This window comes from Strix uralensis, chromosome 13, assembly GCF_047716275.1.
Source record: "Strix uralensis isolate ZFMK-TIS-50842 chromosome 13, bStrUra1, whole genome shotgun sequence".
Taxonomy (NCBI): domain Eukaryota; kingdom Metazoa; phylum Chordata; class Aves; order Strigiformes; family Strigidae; genus Strix; species Strix uralensis.
Genome location: NC_133984.1, coordinates 13032425 through 13050291, shown reverse-complemented (window position 1 = coordinate 13050291; position 17867 = coordinate 13032425). Strand labels below are relative to the sequence as shown.

Here is a 17867-nt window from a genome sequence, read left to right as displayed (position 1 = left end):
AGGGCTGTTCCTGCATGTCCCTCCTTCGTGTCCCCTTGAGCACTGAGGTTTTACAGCCTCCTGCATGAGCATGGGGCACAAAGGCCTCTCCAAAAGACCAGGCTGGATTGGAGGCCGATCCTTGTTCCCAGGCTCTGGTGGCCCTCGTGGCCGGGCTACATGGTGGCTCTGTGGCTGCATGCCCTGGAGCTGATTCTTTGGGATGGATCTGCAGCAACGGGACATGCAGAAATCCCCAAGGTTGCTCGCAAGACTCCTGTGCCCTCCCACTGAGCTTTACTCTGGATTTTATGTTCTCTTTCCTTAAATAAAGAAAAAGTTCTTGTTTTTAGAATCCCACTCATTTGTCCCAGTAATTCCCCTGCTGCCTCTGCATTAGGGACTTTTCCTTCTGTCAAAGGTACAACTGCCTCCCTCCAGATCCAAGTGAAAGGCAGACACTGGCTGCAGTTTTGTGGATGAAGGAGCTCTTTTGCAGGTCTCTGGCTGGTTATCCTCTGTTAACAACACAGTGTGTTCATGTCTGCCGGACTGCTGCCTGTCTCATGGTGCATCTCTGGCTCAGATGCCTTGCCAAGCTCTAGGGATTGCCCTTTAACCTCTCTAATCTTGGGGGCTACTTGACCACACTTCTTGGTCAAACTATGCTGAGATGAAGGAAGAGCTGGTACAAGCAAGCTGCCACCCAAGGCAGAGGTGCAATAAATGCTCTACAGGCTCAAAGCATAAGCCTTAAGTATCTGAGCATCTCCCAGGTCTGCTCAGCACCTCGATCTGCTTCCACAGGGGACCTGTAAATTAAACACGAACCTGACTCTGGTGCACTCCAGGGCTCTACAACTCCTGCATGGGCTCAGCAGGCTGCTTGCCTGTGAGCTTGCAGAGGGCAGGGAGACCACAAAGTCTATTTTCTTGTGTGGTTTTGCTTCTTGAATGTTGAGCTCATGCTCTGGGCAGGGAGAGGGGGATTTGAGGAGGTCTACTATAGCCCAAAACATATTTTCATGAGACTGGCAGTCTCCTAATAGTTGAAACACTGCCAGGTTGGAGTGAAACTAGCTCACAGATTCAGGTCCCCTAAGAAAAGGGAAGGAATATGCTATGTGAGGTTACACAAACCTTTCTCCTTAAGAAATTGAGCAAAAAGCATCTAGGCATTGGGAGCAGCTTCCTCAACATTGAAGGGACCTGTGCTTTTAGAAAGGGCTGAGCAGTCTGCAAACTGGGCTCACTGAAGGCTGGGAAATGGACGATGTGCATCCCAAGTTGCACCTGAAACTTGGCTTCCACTTATGAAATGACCCCAAAATCTACCTCACATTTCTGCATGCTTGTGGTGGGAGGGGGCTGCTCTTCCCCGACATGGTCCCTGGGGTGGGCACCAAGGTGTCCACCATCAAGCTCTCCAAAAGGCCCTGGGCAGGGGATTGATCTGAGCTCCTGGGCAAGCTGCACCAATCTCTATCCTCTGCCTGTGGGGGCTTCGATATGGTTCCTCCCATCAGGCAAGGGTGGCCTGGACTCAGCTGTGGCATCAGCTGGGGAGAACATGCCAAGGACCTCAGGTCTAGAGAAAGAAGATGGAATGGGGTCCTCTTCCTGCCTTCCCACAGAGGTCCTCTAAACAATGATGGGAGAGGACAGTGACAAGGCCAAGCTCCATCTCACTCGCTCCAATGATCAGGAACATCAGATCTCCCCTGCCTGCTAGCCCCAATCAGCCTTTGTCAGAGCTCCTAAATTAATCCAGGGAGGCTGGGCTTGTACAGATCCTCTGGTAACACCAGCCAGGTGATTTGTGCTTTCCATGCAAATGCTCTTCTTCACACTGCTGGCAGGAGAGGCTTTTTGTGTCCCTGATTAGAATTGCAAGAGAGGATGGCACTTGAGAGTATGCAGTAAGAGCTGTGTTTATCCTCTATAATTGCTGCATGCTCTTCTGCCTCCTGCTGAACCACATCATCCAATTTTGGGCTGAGTCTAGGAAACCGCGGGGCTGACTTAAGTTTTCTGTGCTCTAGAATAGTCTGTGAACAGGGTGCCCTGCCCTGCCCTGGGGTGTTGGGGGCTAATATGCCCTTTAGGGTCACTTTAAGGATGCTGTTGGCAAAGTGGACCCTGCATCACAGTGCATCTAGCCTGGAGAAGGGTAAGGAGAGAGAGGGAACAGACATCTGGGATGAAGGGGTTATGCTGTGGGCTCAAATATGATTTAGATGAAATCTGGTTTAGTCTATTTGCAAGAACATATTTCAGTCAGATACTGTACATCTCTCCCAGAGGAGGGGGGTTGATAATTCCCAGCCATCCACCACCTAGATCTAAGCAAAACTTTTTTAACTGCAAGAGCCTTTTAAGAAAATCATCTGCACGTCATGAAGTCACAAAGTCTAACCTGCTTTAGCTCAGAACAAGCTGTCAGCACACGTTGAAAAAGCTTCATTTGGCAAAGTGCTCCTGCAGCTCTCCGCCAGCTGCCGAACAGCTTACCCAACCCAAAGCATCTTCTGGCTCTCACAACTTCCAGCAAATGCAAACATTGACTGCTCAGCTATATTTCCTCTCCTGCTTCTCCCATGGCCCCCGGAAGGAGGCCCAGAGGTCTCTCCATGGCTGGCCAGAGCAGAGCAATACTCTGCATATTGTCTCACCTCCTGCACTTTGCAGCCAACTGGTGTCAGCTGCTAAACTGAGCCTAAAAGCTTGTTTTGTTAAACCCCTTCTTACATAAAAGCAGACAAGCTGCAGTTTCTGCACCAAGAATTGGAGAACCCCCATCTCTCTGATAGTTTTTCTCAGTGGTAAGTACCCATGCTGTTAAAGGTAGTTGTTTGGGGTTTATTTTTCAAATTAGAAGACGTTGGTTCCAGCTTCCAGCTACTGCTTCTTCTACCCTTTCTGTGCTTCTCAATCAGTATGTCTTTTTCTGTTTCAACACCGCTGTCAAGTCAGTCTCAATCTTTGTGGTGTGCTCAACTGCACGGGCTCCTCAGGTCTTCCATGGCAGAACAAGATTTCTAGACTGGGGACAGGGTTTTCTGTGTCTTCCCTCTAGTATCTCACATCTTCTGGACCCCACGGGACTCTACTTGTCCTCTTCCCAGTCCCCCAGTATTGATCTGCTCCATCCTTATTGCCTCCTGGCTGCTGGCAGGATGGGGAGAGCTCAGCTTCTGGGCAGGGCAGGACTTTTCTGCCACAAAGGGGGTCCCCTTAGAGAGGAGCTGAAGACAAACCTAGGAGATAAAATGTTTTCAGATGTTCTCTTGGGGTGGCAGAGGTGTCTGATGGAAACATGGGATTTGGCTTTTCCTTAGGGAGAAAGCTCAGTTCCTGGAGGCTTTGTGCAGAATGAGATGCCAAGCAAGTAACCATCAATTTGTGGGCAGGGTGCTCGCCTGGGAACACAGACCCAGCCCGAGTTCATGTTCTGTTTTATTTGAATGAGGGATATTATTTTGGGATGGACGATTTTCTGGGGATCTCTAAATGAAAGGGTGAGTTACATTACCCCTCAGAGGGAAAACAATCTTTGAAAGCTTAAAGCCCTCTATGAAAACATTTCTTGGTTTCTGGTGGGCTTAGCAGTTGCTGAGCTTTGCAATAAGACCAGACTGCTTCCCAAAGGACACTCCCCCACACCGTGGTCCACAGTCTTCCACAGGGGACCTGCTGCCACACGGAGACCCCCTTGGGAGGTTGTGAGCTTCTTATTTATCCTAAAAAACATCTTCAAGGCCAAGGTGGTAGGTGGTCTGGCATCAGGGGATGGACCAGCTCTAGCTTAGACAGTCCTCACCTCTTATTCACAGCAGGACTCCTTCAGAAAAGCTGATGACTGCTCAGTGCAGGTCAGATTAAAATAACCACAGGGATCCCTCCTGGCCCTGGGCTTTTGCAGACAAGGTGACTAATCCCCCAGTGCACATGCAAGCCATTCTGGCTTCCTGCAGGCGTGCACTGCAGTCTGCCTGCCCACGCACAGCTCACGTGCCTCTTCTCGGAGGTGCCAGCCTTCCTACGCTGGAGAAAAGCCACCCATGGCCGAGCTGGGGGCAGCCAGATCCTCTCCAAGGCCCTGGACCTGCAAGATATGTGGAGGATCTTCGCTAACAGCTCCTGGGTAGGAGCAGGCTGCTGCCACCAGCACCTCTAAAAGGATCTAGTGCTATGCTTCAGTGCTAGCTGGGGGCTATTGACTTAATCCAGTTGTGCACTCGCAGAAATCAGTTCCCGAGAGTCATGCTGCCTTCTTGGGAAGAATAAAATCACCTCTGAGTCCAGCATTCAGGAGGGAAGGAAACTGAACAAGACTTGATTTTTCCCTTGAGTCTCTATGGACATCCTGGATGGTGAGAGATGCTGAAGGAGGATCACGAGCTCAAGGACAGCTAAATAGGTCTAGGTGCTTTGAACAAGCACAACCCAGAGACAGACCGCTGTGGTCCAGCAGGCAGCTCAAGATCTGGAAACACATGGAAATGCAAGCATGTTCCCAGGAAAAGCCAGCAAAACAGGCAACATCAAAAAAGTGCTTTCTGCACTGTGTCCTCGAAGCCCTGGCAACTGAGAGACCTTCCCAGCTCACTTCAGCCATCCCCTGCTTTTTTTTTTTTTGCCCAGCTCAAGTGACTTGCCATGATTGTTCAGAGGATGAGGACCTCAAATAGATGTTTTTCCATGACACCATTTCTCTGCAACTGGTCTCTCCTAAGGATCAAATTAACCAGGTTCTCCTCCCAGCCATGGGCAGCAGCAAAAGGATACTCTTTCCATTACTGGATATATGCAAAGAAAAGAAACAAACTCAGATTGTTGTATTTTTGTTGAGATAGATCTCAACAAAGGTATTTTTTCACAAAGTATTGGTTTTCATGAAAAATGTCAGACTCTAAAATGATTCCAAAGTAAACTCTTCTGCTCTGATCATATTTCACTCGGAGTATTAGGTTTAACAGCCCAGATCACATAACCTAGCAGATCAAAACCACCTAAATGTTGACTTTGCCATTATGGTTTCTCCCTCAGGAAAAATGCTTCCTCCTGTGAGATCAATTTTTCAGTCCAGTTTCAGAGGGGAAAAGCAAACATCAAAACACCAGCATTTCTCACAGGGCAGCAATTTCTTTTTCCAATCAGTCCTAATTAATAATGAGCAGAAAAATCTTTAGTTAAAAAGCAAACATAGAGTGCATGTCCCCTCCCCCTTTATTTAAAAGGTTTTAATTCTGTCCTTCAGCCTCTGTCTCCACACAGGGCCCAAGTTCCCGTTTCTTTTTTTAAAGCTGGTTGTCATTTCCTCTTCAAAATGCTGTTGCAATGAGGAACGGGCCCTCATAAAAATACTGGTTTTGCCTTCCCCTTCTTCAGGACAGAGGGACTGCCTTGCTGACAAGTTTCTGCTCACTCTGCATGTCAGAAGACTGCAGCTCTCCTGCCTCTTCGGAAACCAGCTGCAAACCTTCCTCCCAAATAAACCCCAAACAGAAGTACCCCTTTGGCTGGCATCCAGCTGGCGAGGTGATCCTTTAGCTCCCTGCACCAAGAGCTTCATGGGGGCTGCTCGAGAAGCAGCCAGAGGCAGAGGACCAGGGATAGATGGTGGGTCTAAGGGAGCTGGCAGGTGCAGGCAGCAGTTGGGGACATCAGGGTGGCAGGGCCACCTGTGACTGCCCCTGCAGGAGTTGGCACCAAGATCTGCAGCCTAACCCCTTGTGCCAGAGCTTGCAAGGCCGTGCAGCAGTGATGGGGATGAATGCATCATCCAGGGCTGGTTTGCAGACGGGTGGGTAATTCTGGACCTGACCGCTTGCATCAGCATCCCTGCAGGGATGGACTGCATTGCAATTCGGTCCAGCTGGGATGGGACAGAGGGTTCAAAGAGGAGGAGGGGGGTCAGAGCAGGGCAAGAGGCCTCCAGTAAGTTTGTCTTCCTCCTCTTTATTTGAGCCCATACACTAAAGCACATTGCTTCCTGCCCATGTGCCAGCACTGTTGTCCTGCTCGAGCAGCACCTCTGGGTGCACATAGCACACAACCAGCACTACCGCCTTTGCACCTCGGCACATGAAGATGGAGGCGAGTTGTTTTTGTTCCTTTATTACACATTGCCCAGGCGTGGTAAAGCAGCAGCAGCCAGCCCCAGGCCCAAAAGCAGGCCACGGAGAGCTGTGGTTGAAGAGACCTTCACAAGAGAGTGCCAAAATGGCAAAGATTTTCATGTTGGGCAAAGATTCCCTCTAATCTGTGAAGTCGTGACTGCGGCTGAGCCCGACTGCCGCTCACTGGAGCAACCCAACCCCATCCCTCTGAAGCCCACGTCGCTATCGTACTCCGAAGGAAAGATGAAGGTACTTTTTTCTCTACAGACCTCTAACGAGTTTGAGAGATATATAAGCATTTTACACCCTACAGAATGTAAAGCTTTCCCCGCTCCCCCCCACCTCCCTCCACATATGCATGAACAGAGCATCTGTCTATACGCCCCCTCCCACCCCCCAAAAAAAACCCCAAGGCATCCCAGAGCAGCAGTGATGCTTTGAATCAGAACTGCAAACACAGGGTGCATCTTTATCTAACCTTCCCAAGCACTGACAGTCTAAACGCTAAGCTGCTTACATGGGCTAATGGCAATATATCCGTGCTTCGAGGCTTCATCTTTCCACCCCACCCCCCCTGCCCACCCTCCTCTCTGCTTCCCACCTTTCTCCATGTCCTTAAACCAGCGCCTTCTCACTTGAACCCCTTGGCAGATCAAATACAGTGTATGCAGCATGCTCCCAGGGAGCTGCACGGCGTACAGGGCATGAGAGCCAAGTTCAGTGTCCAACACGGACAAGCTTATCCAGCTGCAGGAATCCCAGCACAGAGCACAGTCCACTGTATCCCCCCCTCCCACCCAAAACATGTACATGACAGTGTCCAAGTCCACACATCCAGGGAGGGTTGGGAGCTATAGGTGGCTACTGCAGAAGTCGGAGAAAGGGGAAGAAGGTTGGTGGTCAGCAGCTGCTACAAGGAAGAGCTGAACAGGTTCAATGTGGAGGAAGGAGGAGGAAAAAAACCCAAGAACAAACTCAAAAGGAGGCAAAAGGGAGATGCTGGGATTCAGGGGTCGGATGTCTACCTTCTACGAAACAGCCAGCACAGGAGAGGAAGGGGAGAGTTGGTGTTTGGTGTTTGGTTTTTGGGGGTGGTTTTTTTTGGTGTCACTCACGATAGAAAACATATTCGGTGTAAGAGGTCCAGATCCTGTCATCTGTCTGGTCATGGGCGAAGGCACAGGTGCCTGTGGAGTTGCAAGCCACCATGTGGAAGCCAGCATCGGCCAGTTTATCAAAGGCTTGCTCCAGGAAGGTGAATTTGAGGTAGTACCTGGAGGTGTACCTCTCCGGGGGCCTGTCCGGGTCCCTGCTTTCATTCAAGGTATCACCAAAGACCTCCTTGGCCAGTGATGTCTTGCCACAGACCATGATCCGTGCCACCCTGCGGAACTTGGCATCCGTCTGGCTGTCCCTGCCCAGGGTGTAGGAGCCCCGGTAGCCGATGGTGATGAAACCTGCTCTGCGGACGTCGGTGCTGGCAGCACCTGTGCTGGTGGTGACGGCACCACCGGGGCCACCAGCCACAGCGCTGGAGAGCGTAGCACTGGCAGAGGTCAGGTTGCGGGTGGCATCTGCATTGGGGGAGAGCTCCTCTGGGTCGCTTTGGCATGGGTCGTCTCCCAGTGAGTTCTGCTTGCTGAGCTTGGGGGCCAGCATCTTCACAAGCTCCGGCAACATGAAGTACTCGGCCTCTCGCTGCAGGCGGCTCCTCTCTGGGAAGTGGTCGGGCAGCACCAGCTGCTGGTCCCTCATGTAATCCAAGATGTAGCGGAAGAGGAAGCCGTCCCGATCCACGAAGAACCGTCCCTTGCTGTCACGGGCCAAGGAGCGGACATTCTTCTGGGTGAACATCTCCCAGAGGAGCGAGCCAGGCACGCTGACCAGGGTGGGGTGGCGGGTGATGTAGACTTGTCCACCCACATTGAGTTCAATGATCTCAGGGAAGGGGAAGTCCTCACTGGATTTGGCACAGCCCGTGTTGTCTGCCAGGGCCATAGTGAGCTACTGCTGCCTTCCCACCTGCAACAAAAAGTATCAACGTGCCAATGTTAAGCCTGCCAGCAAATGCAGCCCATTGTCCCACCGATCCCAAGCCAGACTGCGCTTGCTTTGAGTCAGCAAGCCAGGAGTCTGGAAGTCATCTCTCTTCCCCAACTGCTGGCTCTTGGAATAAGCAGCATTATTTAACACTGCCTTCCCTTCCATGGCACAAGAATGGAAGAGCATTGCCTGTGGTCTGAACACACCGTCTCCACCTGCAGCCCTTCCGACAGCCAGCTCTGGGGGCTGGTGCTCAGCATCTTTGCTGAGGCAAGGCGCAGTGATCCCGTACTGATATTAACAACAGGAAAGCCAGTCCCGTCACACCCTGGGTCTGACCGGCAACCGTCCGGCCCAGCATCCTGCCGGTTGGGAGGAGCTGCCGGGTGTGCCAAGGGAGGACCGCACTACGGCACGGTGTCTCCTGCCGAGCTCGTGAGCTGGAAGGGAGTTTATGGTCCTGTGCAAGGAGCACCTGCAGGTGTGCCAAAGAAGCAACGCTAAGTACCGCTCTAAAGGACAGAGTGACAGTGCCTTTTGGCACTCCTGCTCCGTCCTTGCTCCTGGAAAGTACTCAATAGAGACTCGAGGCCAAGCTGAGAGCAGGTGAGAGATGGCAGAACCTCTCCAAGGGTCTGGGACCAAGACAAATACTGTGCTTCTGGTACAGCCTCGGGCCAGATGCCATCTATTTATACATTTTTCCAAATGCAAGCTGATTCTTAGGCATCTCTTGACACTGCAAATCAGTGCTTACATAAATGTGGCTCAGCAGACGGACTCTGGATCCAGCCTGGCCAACCCATCCTCTGTGCATGGATTTGGGAGACCACGGAGAGAAGGGGTTTCCCTGTGCTGGCCCAAACTATCTGGCAGGGTAGGCCTCGAGCTCTCCTGTGCGATGTTAGTGCAGCCCTGGGACTGCTTTGAAGTTGGCAGTAGCTGTCTGCACCTCCCCGGGGACTGGTCCCGCAGCTGAGAAACAACACTAAGTCTTGTCCTGTCCTTGTGTCTGGCTGTGCGGCTTCACAGGAACAGCATGAAATGATCCAAACGCAAATTTCAGAGAAACTAAAGGGCAAAGATAAAACTCTGTGGGCACTTTTGGGTGGTGGGGAGAGCTGAGCCTGCATTTCACAGCCACACACCTCCTCCCAGCTCGTAGTGATGTTCAGGGAGAATCAGTTTAGAACCAGGAGTGACTTGGGCGAGTCTCTGCCAAGGAAGAGACTGCAAAGATCGGAAAGAGGATCAGCGCGGTCCAGCTGGTTTCCAGCTTCTCAAATCCGCTCCCGCAGTGGCTTTTAGTCCCTTTCTCTGGTGATATGCCCACGTCGCTCTTCCTCTGCTACAGAAAACCAGGCAGGAGCCTGCCTGTGCCTGGAGCTCATCTGGCCGGAGCCACGTCCCTTTGTCACGGGTGGCAGAGGCTGGGGATCGCAGCCGGGCTGCCCACAGCAGGGCCGGGAGCTCGCAGGGGTGGGGTGGGGGGGACACACAAGGGGAGCCGAGCCCCTGCCTGCCTCACGCACCGGGCGCCTTTGCTGACAGGCTACAACCCCTCCCGGGACCCGGCAGAAAGCCGGCGGGACACCGACGGGGACACACCGGCACCAGGAGCCGGAGCCGTTCCCAGCCCTCCCCGGCACTGCACCGTCCAGGGAACCGACCCCCTCCCGCGCATCCCCGGGGGGCTGCACCCCGCCGCCCCGTTACCTCCGCAGGGCGGCCCGGCCGTGCCGTGCCGTGCCGTGCCGTGCCGTGCCGTGCCGTGCCGTGCCGGTCCCCGCCGCCGCTCCGCTCTGCCCGCCCGGTCCTGGCCCTGCCGTTTTATGGTCGGGAAAGCGGCGAGCGCCATCCCCCGCCGGCCCCGGACCCGCCTCGCCCCCGCCCTTCCTCCCCGCCTCCCCCGCTGCCGGCTCGGTCCCCCCCAATCTCTGCACCCCCCCGCCCCGCTCTGTGCCGGGGCCAGGCGAGGCCAGGGAATTCCCTTCCCATCCCCCGGCAAAGCAGGATTTGGCTCTAAGGCTATTACCCAGCCGTGAGGAAGCATTACTGCACCCCGTCCCCACCCCCGGCAGGTCTCGGGGGGGCCGGGGGGGCGGGCTGCCCGCCCCGCACCTCCGGCCCCAGGCTGGCCATGGGAAGGCGTTGATGGCCCTTACGGTGCAGCGCTGCAGTGCAGAAAGTGCTTTGCACGCTGGTGGTGGGATGGTGGGAGCAGGCGCTGGCCCTCCTTGCTCCGGCTGTGGGCAGGAGCTGGCGTTTGGCAGGGAAGCATGGCCAGACGGCAGCCCCAAACCCAGCCAGACTAGTCCGGTGGGGTGCATTGCCCAGGGCCTGTCACCATTCCAGCTGTCTATCCAGCTGTGGGGCTCAGCACAAACCACAGACCCAGGGGCTCAGCATGCTCAGGGAACCCTTGGCGAGAGGTGGAAGCCATCCCCCAAACCAGCCAGTTGCCAGGGCATCCCTCATCCCTTAGGCCTGGCCTGGCTGTGGCCACCCTCCCGCTGTCCCACCACATGCCCCACATCCCATGTCTCCATTGCCATGGAGAGGTGCATCTCCACAGTGCTCAGAGAGTGCAGCCACAGAGCCCCACAGCTGGCCACAGCTGTCCAGAGACAGGGAATTAGGGATGGGAACAAAATCACCTTTCTGCCCCAGACAATTTGCTCAGGGTCTGTTAAAAACTTCCACTTGTTTGGTCCATGTTGCTGTTCCTGGTAGAATTTTATATTCTTGAGCTGTAGGGACTGAAGTCTCCTTTCCCAAGGTATGAATAACATGCAGTGGGATTGTAAAGGGTTTAGCCTGTTGTGATAACCTGTTTGTTAGTGCTGGTAAAGCCAGGCATAAGAAGAGAGAATCCATCTCTTTCATTTGTTTAAAGAGGCCAGTTTTCTGTAAAGACAAGAAAATACAATGACTCCAAACAACGTCTCAATATTTGCCTTTTTCCTAAAAGTCTGATGAAGGCAGCCTAAAACCCAACTCTCTGTGACACTGCAGCTGACCTGAGTTTATCTATGAGTTTATTTACGTGTACCTGTCAAGTCTTGTAAGGGCAGAAGACACAATTTCTACTTCACCTAAAGATCAGATCCTGCACTGAGTCTGGGACCTCAGGTCCAAAGAATTTTTCTGTTTGGGTTTCTCAATGCTGTTTTCTTGTATCCCAGCAGTATCATTGCACAGATGTGTGATACAGTCACCAAAAGTACACTTAGAGGTGGGATGTGTCTCTGAATAAACAAGCTGGGCTGCTGTTCCCTGGGTCTGAAAGAATAAATCCATAGGTATCAGTCTTGCTATAGCATGTCAAAGGCTACCTGAAGAATCCCCTGATGTGGAAAAGGAAATGCGACATGGCTATGCAAAGGGTACCTGGTGGAGGGGGCAGCCTTGGCATTAAAATGAGCTCATGGATTGGCTTTTGCATACGTCCTGCTTATTTTTCTATAAACTTCTATAAATTCTATCCACCAGCAGCTCTGTTTGCATGTAAGCAGGTGGGAGCAGTCCCTAAAAAATCCCACGTTAGTGGAGGTGTCTTGGATTCAGCAGCATCAGAGGAATTCAGGGTTTGTGATTATTACTGATTGTGGATCGGAGCTGTGAAGGCTAACTTTTCACACATTAAAACAGGAACTTTCCCATGTGCATATTTTGTGGAAAGTATTTATAGATGGGGGAAGGTTAAAAATGGGATAAAGTGTTTTGAGATTATAGAAATGAACAACAAAAAATGCCTCGAACTAACAAATAGCAAAAAAAAAAAAAAGGGGGGGGGGAAATAGGGACAGTATTTAACATCATAACTTTTTTTACCTCAAAATTTTGTTTCACATGCAAAAGCTATAACTTAAGAGAAAAAGACGTTGAAAACTTGGACAGCCAAATTCCTCCTCACCAGGAGGTTGTATAATATTATTACAGCTGGGTATTGGACCTAACCAAAATTCTGGCATGCATGGATGGATGGATGGATGAAAGATGGAGATTGCTTTGCTCAACAGGTGGCGGAAGCATCTTTGAAAATGGCCTGTGGGCAAATTCAGTTACCATAAGCCTGTTTGATTGGTAGGGTTGGGTCAGGATGAAATTCAGTGTATTTCTGTTTCACACCTCTGGAGGCCTGATCCAACATGACTGACAATTCCCAGTGAATTTTCAGCTCTGTTGAGTTACAACTCTCTATCTCTGGAAGATGCCATGACCCCAACCATAATTAAAGCTAATGGTTCAGCACGTAAGACCATCCTCCCTCTCACCCATCCTGGCCCACTAATGACTTGTAGAGAAGCAAAGTACACAGAAAAACCTCTCTGTACCAATTTCCGTGCTTCTCCCTCGCCAAAATCCTGGTGGCAGTCTTACAAAACCCTGTCTGATGCCAGCATGGGTGGATGTGAAATAAGAAGCCCTGATAAAAAGGCCTTTGGACATAAGCAAATGTGAGCAGCCAGGTGCAAATAACAGACAGGCTGTGTGCGGGCAGTTGTGCTTTGCATTAAAACCACTATGGGCTGTAACTCCATAAAACCCTGGTGTGCCTGCTGGGAGGAGTTGCCCACTCAACAACCCCCAAGCCACAAGGACAGAGGTCTGTGGGCTTTGTTTGAAGGAGCCCAGGTGGCTTGTGCTTCCCTCCCAGCACTGGTGCAACAAGGGCAAAGACTCTGAATGTGTGGGAAGGGAAAGCTGGAGGGGGTCGGTCTGCTGAGTATATTAGCCCATATTTGCTGGAAGTACTTACATTAAGTTTCTCCTCTGTCCAGTCCACTATTTTCCCCAACTCTGTCAGAACGTGATCTCTTTGAAACCTTATAGTGCTCCATCAGACTTAGTTGAAATTGCCCAAAAGAATTCAAAATATATGGGGGAGGGCAGACTGTCTCACACAGCATGCACGCATGCGTGCCTGCACTGCAATCATATTAATCTTGTTTCCTTAGGAAACAATCCTAAAAATAACCTGAATTTGATAATGCCTTTGGAAGGATACAAAAGCAAGGCTGCCCTGGGGGGAATTAGTTGCAGAATCCCCACAGAAAATGCTCTGTCTAGCGCCCTTGGTAAGGTGGCATCCCTGTCTGGAGTGGGAGCTGCAAGGCTGGAGGGATGGGGACCTTATTTTGGGGTCAGCGGATTTATCCTGGAGGCTGCACACCATTGTGCTGAGAGAGTTGGGGTGGCAGTCTGGGACAGGAACAGTGAGAGAAGGATAGCAGGGAAGATGCTGGTGGACTTGGGAAGCTGTGGAGAAATGTCATCTGCTCCAGTTGCTCAATGCAGGGCTCCAGGCATGTAGCAAATATGTCAAGGTGTGTATTTACACCATGTCTGTGCCACTACATCCTGGAAGACCAAGCTCAGTCCCGCTCTTCCAGCCTCCCTTTGGACTGGAGTGATGAATATTAGATGGCACTTTCTTCTCCTGTTGGTGTTCAGTTGGATTAGACTTATTCTGCCTGCAAATTCCTGTTCACCATCATCTGAGCAAGAGCTCAGCCCTCTGCAATTCTCCCTGTGCTTGTCGTGTGTGATGTGACACTGCTGACTTCAACAGACCCTCCCGTCTAAGTGAAAATGCACTGTGCTGCTTTAGTGCTTTGTCCTCCACATTACCAAGACTCAAATTGGTGCAAATATTTACATGGGCTGAAAGGGAAAGCATCCAGACCACTGCTGACATGTCTTGAGGCAACTTGAAGCATGATCTCCAGAGAAAGGGAAGATGTTTGGCACCGCAGAAGCGATGAGGGGGTCTGGAAACTCAGGAAAAGTTGCCAAGAGGTTTTATAAACCAGCCTTTACAAGTTCTTCCAAAAAAAGAATGAAACAAGAGTTTGGGTCCCTCTCTAACTTCTGAAGACTTTTATCAACCGCAACAGTAGAACATGATTCATCCACATCCCAAGAGAAGGAAGGAATGGGCTTAATGTGTGTGTGTTTGTGTCCACTCTGTTATTACACAGAATGTGGTCTGGTGATTGCAAGGAAGGTGCTGGCATAGCTTCCTGGCTGCTATTTCCAGCTCTTCAAGTTTTCTGAGCTTGGACATAATTCACTTCACCTCATGGTGCCTTGACCTCCTCATCTGCAGACTGGGGGGTCCTGCCCACTCTCCAGTCACCAAGAGCATTTCTAAAAGCCCCATTGTGCTGCTCCAAAACTCTTTGAAAGGTCTTTAAATATGTATTTTTAAGGGCTGAAAGGACTATAAACCGAAAATAAGACACAAATTTTTCCATTGCCTGATTTTTTTGTCAGCTAAAAAAGAAAAAAAAAATGGTTATGCGCCCTGCTCTGATGATGATCTTGTGATACATCACGTTGCAAGGATGTTGTCACAGAGAACCGATGCTGCTACATCTGCTTGATCAGTTTCTTATCTAGAGATAACAAGGAGAAATGCGTGCCGAGGGAGGAATATTTATTAGAGGAAAAATCCCGTATTTCATGTACGTCAGAAGGGTCCAGCACACAGAGGTTCAAATTCCATTGTGCCACTGTTATGATTCATGAATGAGGGCTAAATGCAGGAATCTTTCATCCTTAAACAAAGTGGAGCTAGTCCTAAAAAGGCAGCAGAAGCCCTGAGTGCAAGACTCTTGTGGGGCGCTGCATTACTTTTAATACATTCAGGGTCTTATGGCTGTATCACCATCAGCCAGTGGGAAAATTACCCTTTACAGCACCTCTGTTCCTTCCCTCCTTCCAGCTCTGTCTCCCTCTTCTCCATCTGCATTTCTCCTCTCTTATTCCTCTGTGCAGTGGTTCTTTCAGCTTTCCTCTTGCCATTTCCTCTCTGTGGGTTAATTAAAATCCTACCCTGGGGATTTCAAGTGTCAGTGAGAATAGTGAGAGTTGATGGGGCTCTTACCCCTGAGTCACTGATGCCATGCAGGCTCCTAGATGCCCATAAATCAGCAGCAACACCCCCCCTCCCCCTCCCCGGCATCACTGGGACACATCTTGGGCTCTCTTCCTTCACCTCCCTTCTCCAGGAGCTGTGCAGGTCTGCTAGCAGGTGCAGACCACATGCACACGTGAAATTAAATAAATAAAAGTGATGATCCTTCCGTGGCTCTGCCTGTAACACCCCTCTGCTTTCCCTACTGAGGACTTGCTGTGTCTGAATGAGTAGCCTGGAAACTTCAGCCATTGCCAGCTTCTATAAAAAGTGGCTAATCTGCTTCTGCTTGGTGAGGAGCTCAGGTGGCTTTGCAGCTCTGGGAACGCAGCGGGTAAGCACCCACATACATTTGACCCTGGCTGTCATGGTCCTGTTTGAGACTTCAGGCTGGCATTTCAATAATTTACTTATACATCTTATCTTTCCCATTTTTAGCAGCATCTGCCAACTTGCACTACAGTTGTTGTGTCCTTTCTGTGACAGATAGGTTCGGACAAGGAAGGAAAAAGGCTGTGCTTAATGGTGCATTTTAATTGGCTTTTCATTATGAAAGCTTAGATGTCTCTGCAGCAAAGTGCAGTTAGAAATCAGTAGCAGGATGAGGACTAGGCTGCTGACTCCTCCCAAAAGTGGGAGTTGCTAAGGATCAAAGTTTTGGTTTGGTGTCATTACTACAGGAGGATTTTCTAGGATCCTCTTGAGCAGTGATAAAACCAGCATCATCACCACTGACTTCAGGGATGATGGAAGTACTGTATCAGAGATCCGTTTCCACCCAGTGCAATATTTGCTAACAGTAACAAGAACATGCGTATCTACTGATCTCATTTCACCATCTGGAGTCAGGAACTGGATGGCCACTTTGAAACTACTCATCCCTAAAGCAGAGATGTCTCATGCAGCCATATCTTCATGACCTCTTTCAAGCTGGTAAATTAAAATCATGACGTAGGACCACAAACGCCACTACATTTCAGGCAAGCACCGTCAGAGCAAAGCCCAGCAGAGGAGGATGCTGAAGAACATTTGGAAATATTTCACAATGTCTTTAGTACTCAGAGGGAAGGAGGGTTAGAAATGGCCTGGCCATAGCAGAAACATCTTCTGAAAAGCAGCAGAGCAGCTCTGAGCTAGTGGTACATCAGTACGTTAAGCACTCCCAATGTTTCTCTTTCTTGCACTCACTGCGATCACTCTGGAGGATTTTTTCCTCCCCAGGTGAATTCTCCAGACCAGATTCTGCCCTCAGTACAGGCCGGTAACCCAGCCAGTTTGACCTTTTGCTGAAGCAGCTACCGTGGCCTTATCACAATGTCACTCTCCTATAGGTACTTGGGTACTCTCTGCAAAAGCAAACATCCTGCCAGCTGTGTTTCTAGGATGCAGATCATTTAGACAGTGAGCTGGAAACAACCTGGGCTATAAAACTTTCCATGTACACTTAGATTTTCATACACAGAGGATATATTGACATGCTGTCCAGTAAGACCCAAGCTTACATCATACAACAGAGAGATATGGTAAGAAGAAGAAGAAGACCTAAAGTCTAAACTGAGATAGATGGCAGGCGGGTTGCAGGAGGAACCTATGTCAGCCTCGTTGCAGACAGTCTGTTCCTTAGGCTCTGCCAACGCGATGCCCCAGGGTGAAGATGCCATCTGGCTTGGCAGAGCAGCCAGCCTGAGTATGGTGCTGGTGCAAGCAGAGGGGGCATAGGAGGATCTGCTTAGCACATGCGTGTTTTAAAGCCAGCATTTCTGCAAACCTGACTGGCAGACTGCTCATTGCATCCCAGCTAGGGGTTGGGGCTGAATCAGCATGGGGGAACATGGGGTAAACCAGAAATGCCAGCCCATCTGCTCTCTGAAACCTTGGATCTGGAAACACCCCGGTGTTGCCCTTGTTGTGAATCTCTCTGGACCATCGAAGAAGCCTGCTGGCCCTGTGTGCTGAGCAACAAGTCACAGCTATAAACCCAGGGTACCCTAAAGAAAGCTCTTGTGTCTGCCCTCCCCATACTCTCCTGCAAATGAGAGGGCTTTTGACCTCAGAGATTTCCATGTCTCCCAGCTTAGGCAAATTTCTAGTACTGTATTAATGCCACTGATGAGAAAAAAATCCTATATTCTCAACATGATATGAGGACTCTCTGCAAATCACAAAAGGACAAGAGACACATTTTCAGAAGATCAGGAAGCTTGCTTTCAACCTGAGGTGCAAACAAAATGGCTCAAACACTTCTGACTCAGGAGAAGGGAGGACCAAGCTGTTCCTGATATATGCATGGGAGTGCCTGAAAAACTTTGTCTATGTGCTACAGCGCTTGGAAACTGGGCTGTAGCATCAAACTCCATAGCTTTGGTCTGTCTCTGCTAGAAACACCATCTCTCACATGCTAACAGCAATGCAGCGTTGTAGATCTGCCAGGAATGTAGGCTAGAAGAGTCCTCCAAGGTCATCTAGTCCCAGCCTGTGCTCATCATACATCAGACTCATCATACAAACAATCTCCTGAATGTCTCAAATTCCACTAGAAAGAGGCCAGGATTTTTACCACCACAACTCTTACTAAAAGAGATCATGCTGAGAGCCTTCTCATCTCCAGCCTAAATGGGTACATGGCTTGTTCTTTCCATTTCCTCTCATGCCACCATCACCCTTTAAGTCAGACAGGTCTTGTCCCTTCTGCCCCTTCACAAGCAGCCTGAAACACACGTGCCTGATTTACCACTGTCATAGGAGGTCAAAAACAAGTCAGGACTGAGACTCAGAGCAACCTACCAGCCATGGGCTAGCAC

At 50.5% G+C, this 17867-nt stretch overlaps 1 protein-coding gene across 1 annotated transcript; it reads right to left on the bottom strand.

Moving 5' to 3' along the window:
- Window positions 1-6083: 6083 nt before the first annotated feature.
- LOC141949231 (BTB/POZ domain-containing protein KCTD12-like) lies at window positions 6084-9965 on the bottom strand. The gene is made up of 2 exons (XM_074882581.1): window positions 9861-9965; window positions 6084-8123 (listed from the first exon to the last, which is right to left on the bottom strand). The coding sequence occupies exon 2, from the start codon at window positions 8097-8099 to the stop codon at window positions 7209-7211; it is 891 nt and encodes a 296-aa protein (XP_074738682.1). The 5' UTR covers window positions 8100-8123; window positions 9861-9965; the 3' UTR covers window positions 6084-7208.
- Between the last annotated feature and the right edge of the window lie 7902 nt (window positions 9966-17867).

Bases quoted from the DNA above. Each gene is read 5' to 3' on its own strand.
- LOC141949231 (XM_074882581.1), bottom strand. From the start codon at position 8,099: ATGGCCCTGGCAGACAACACGGGCTGTGCCAAATCCAGTGAGGACTTC.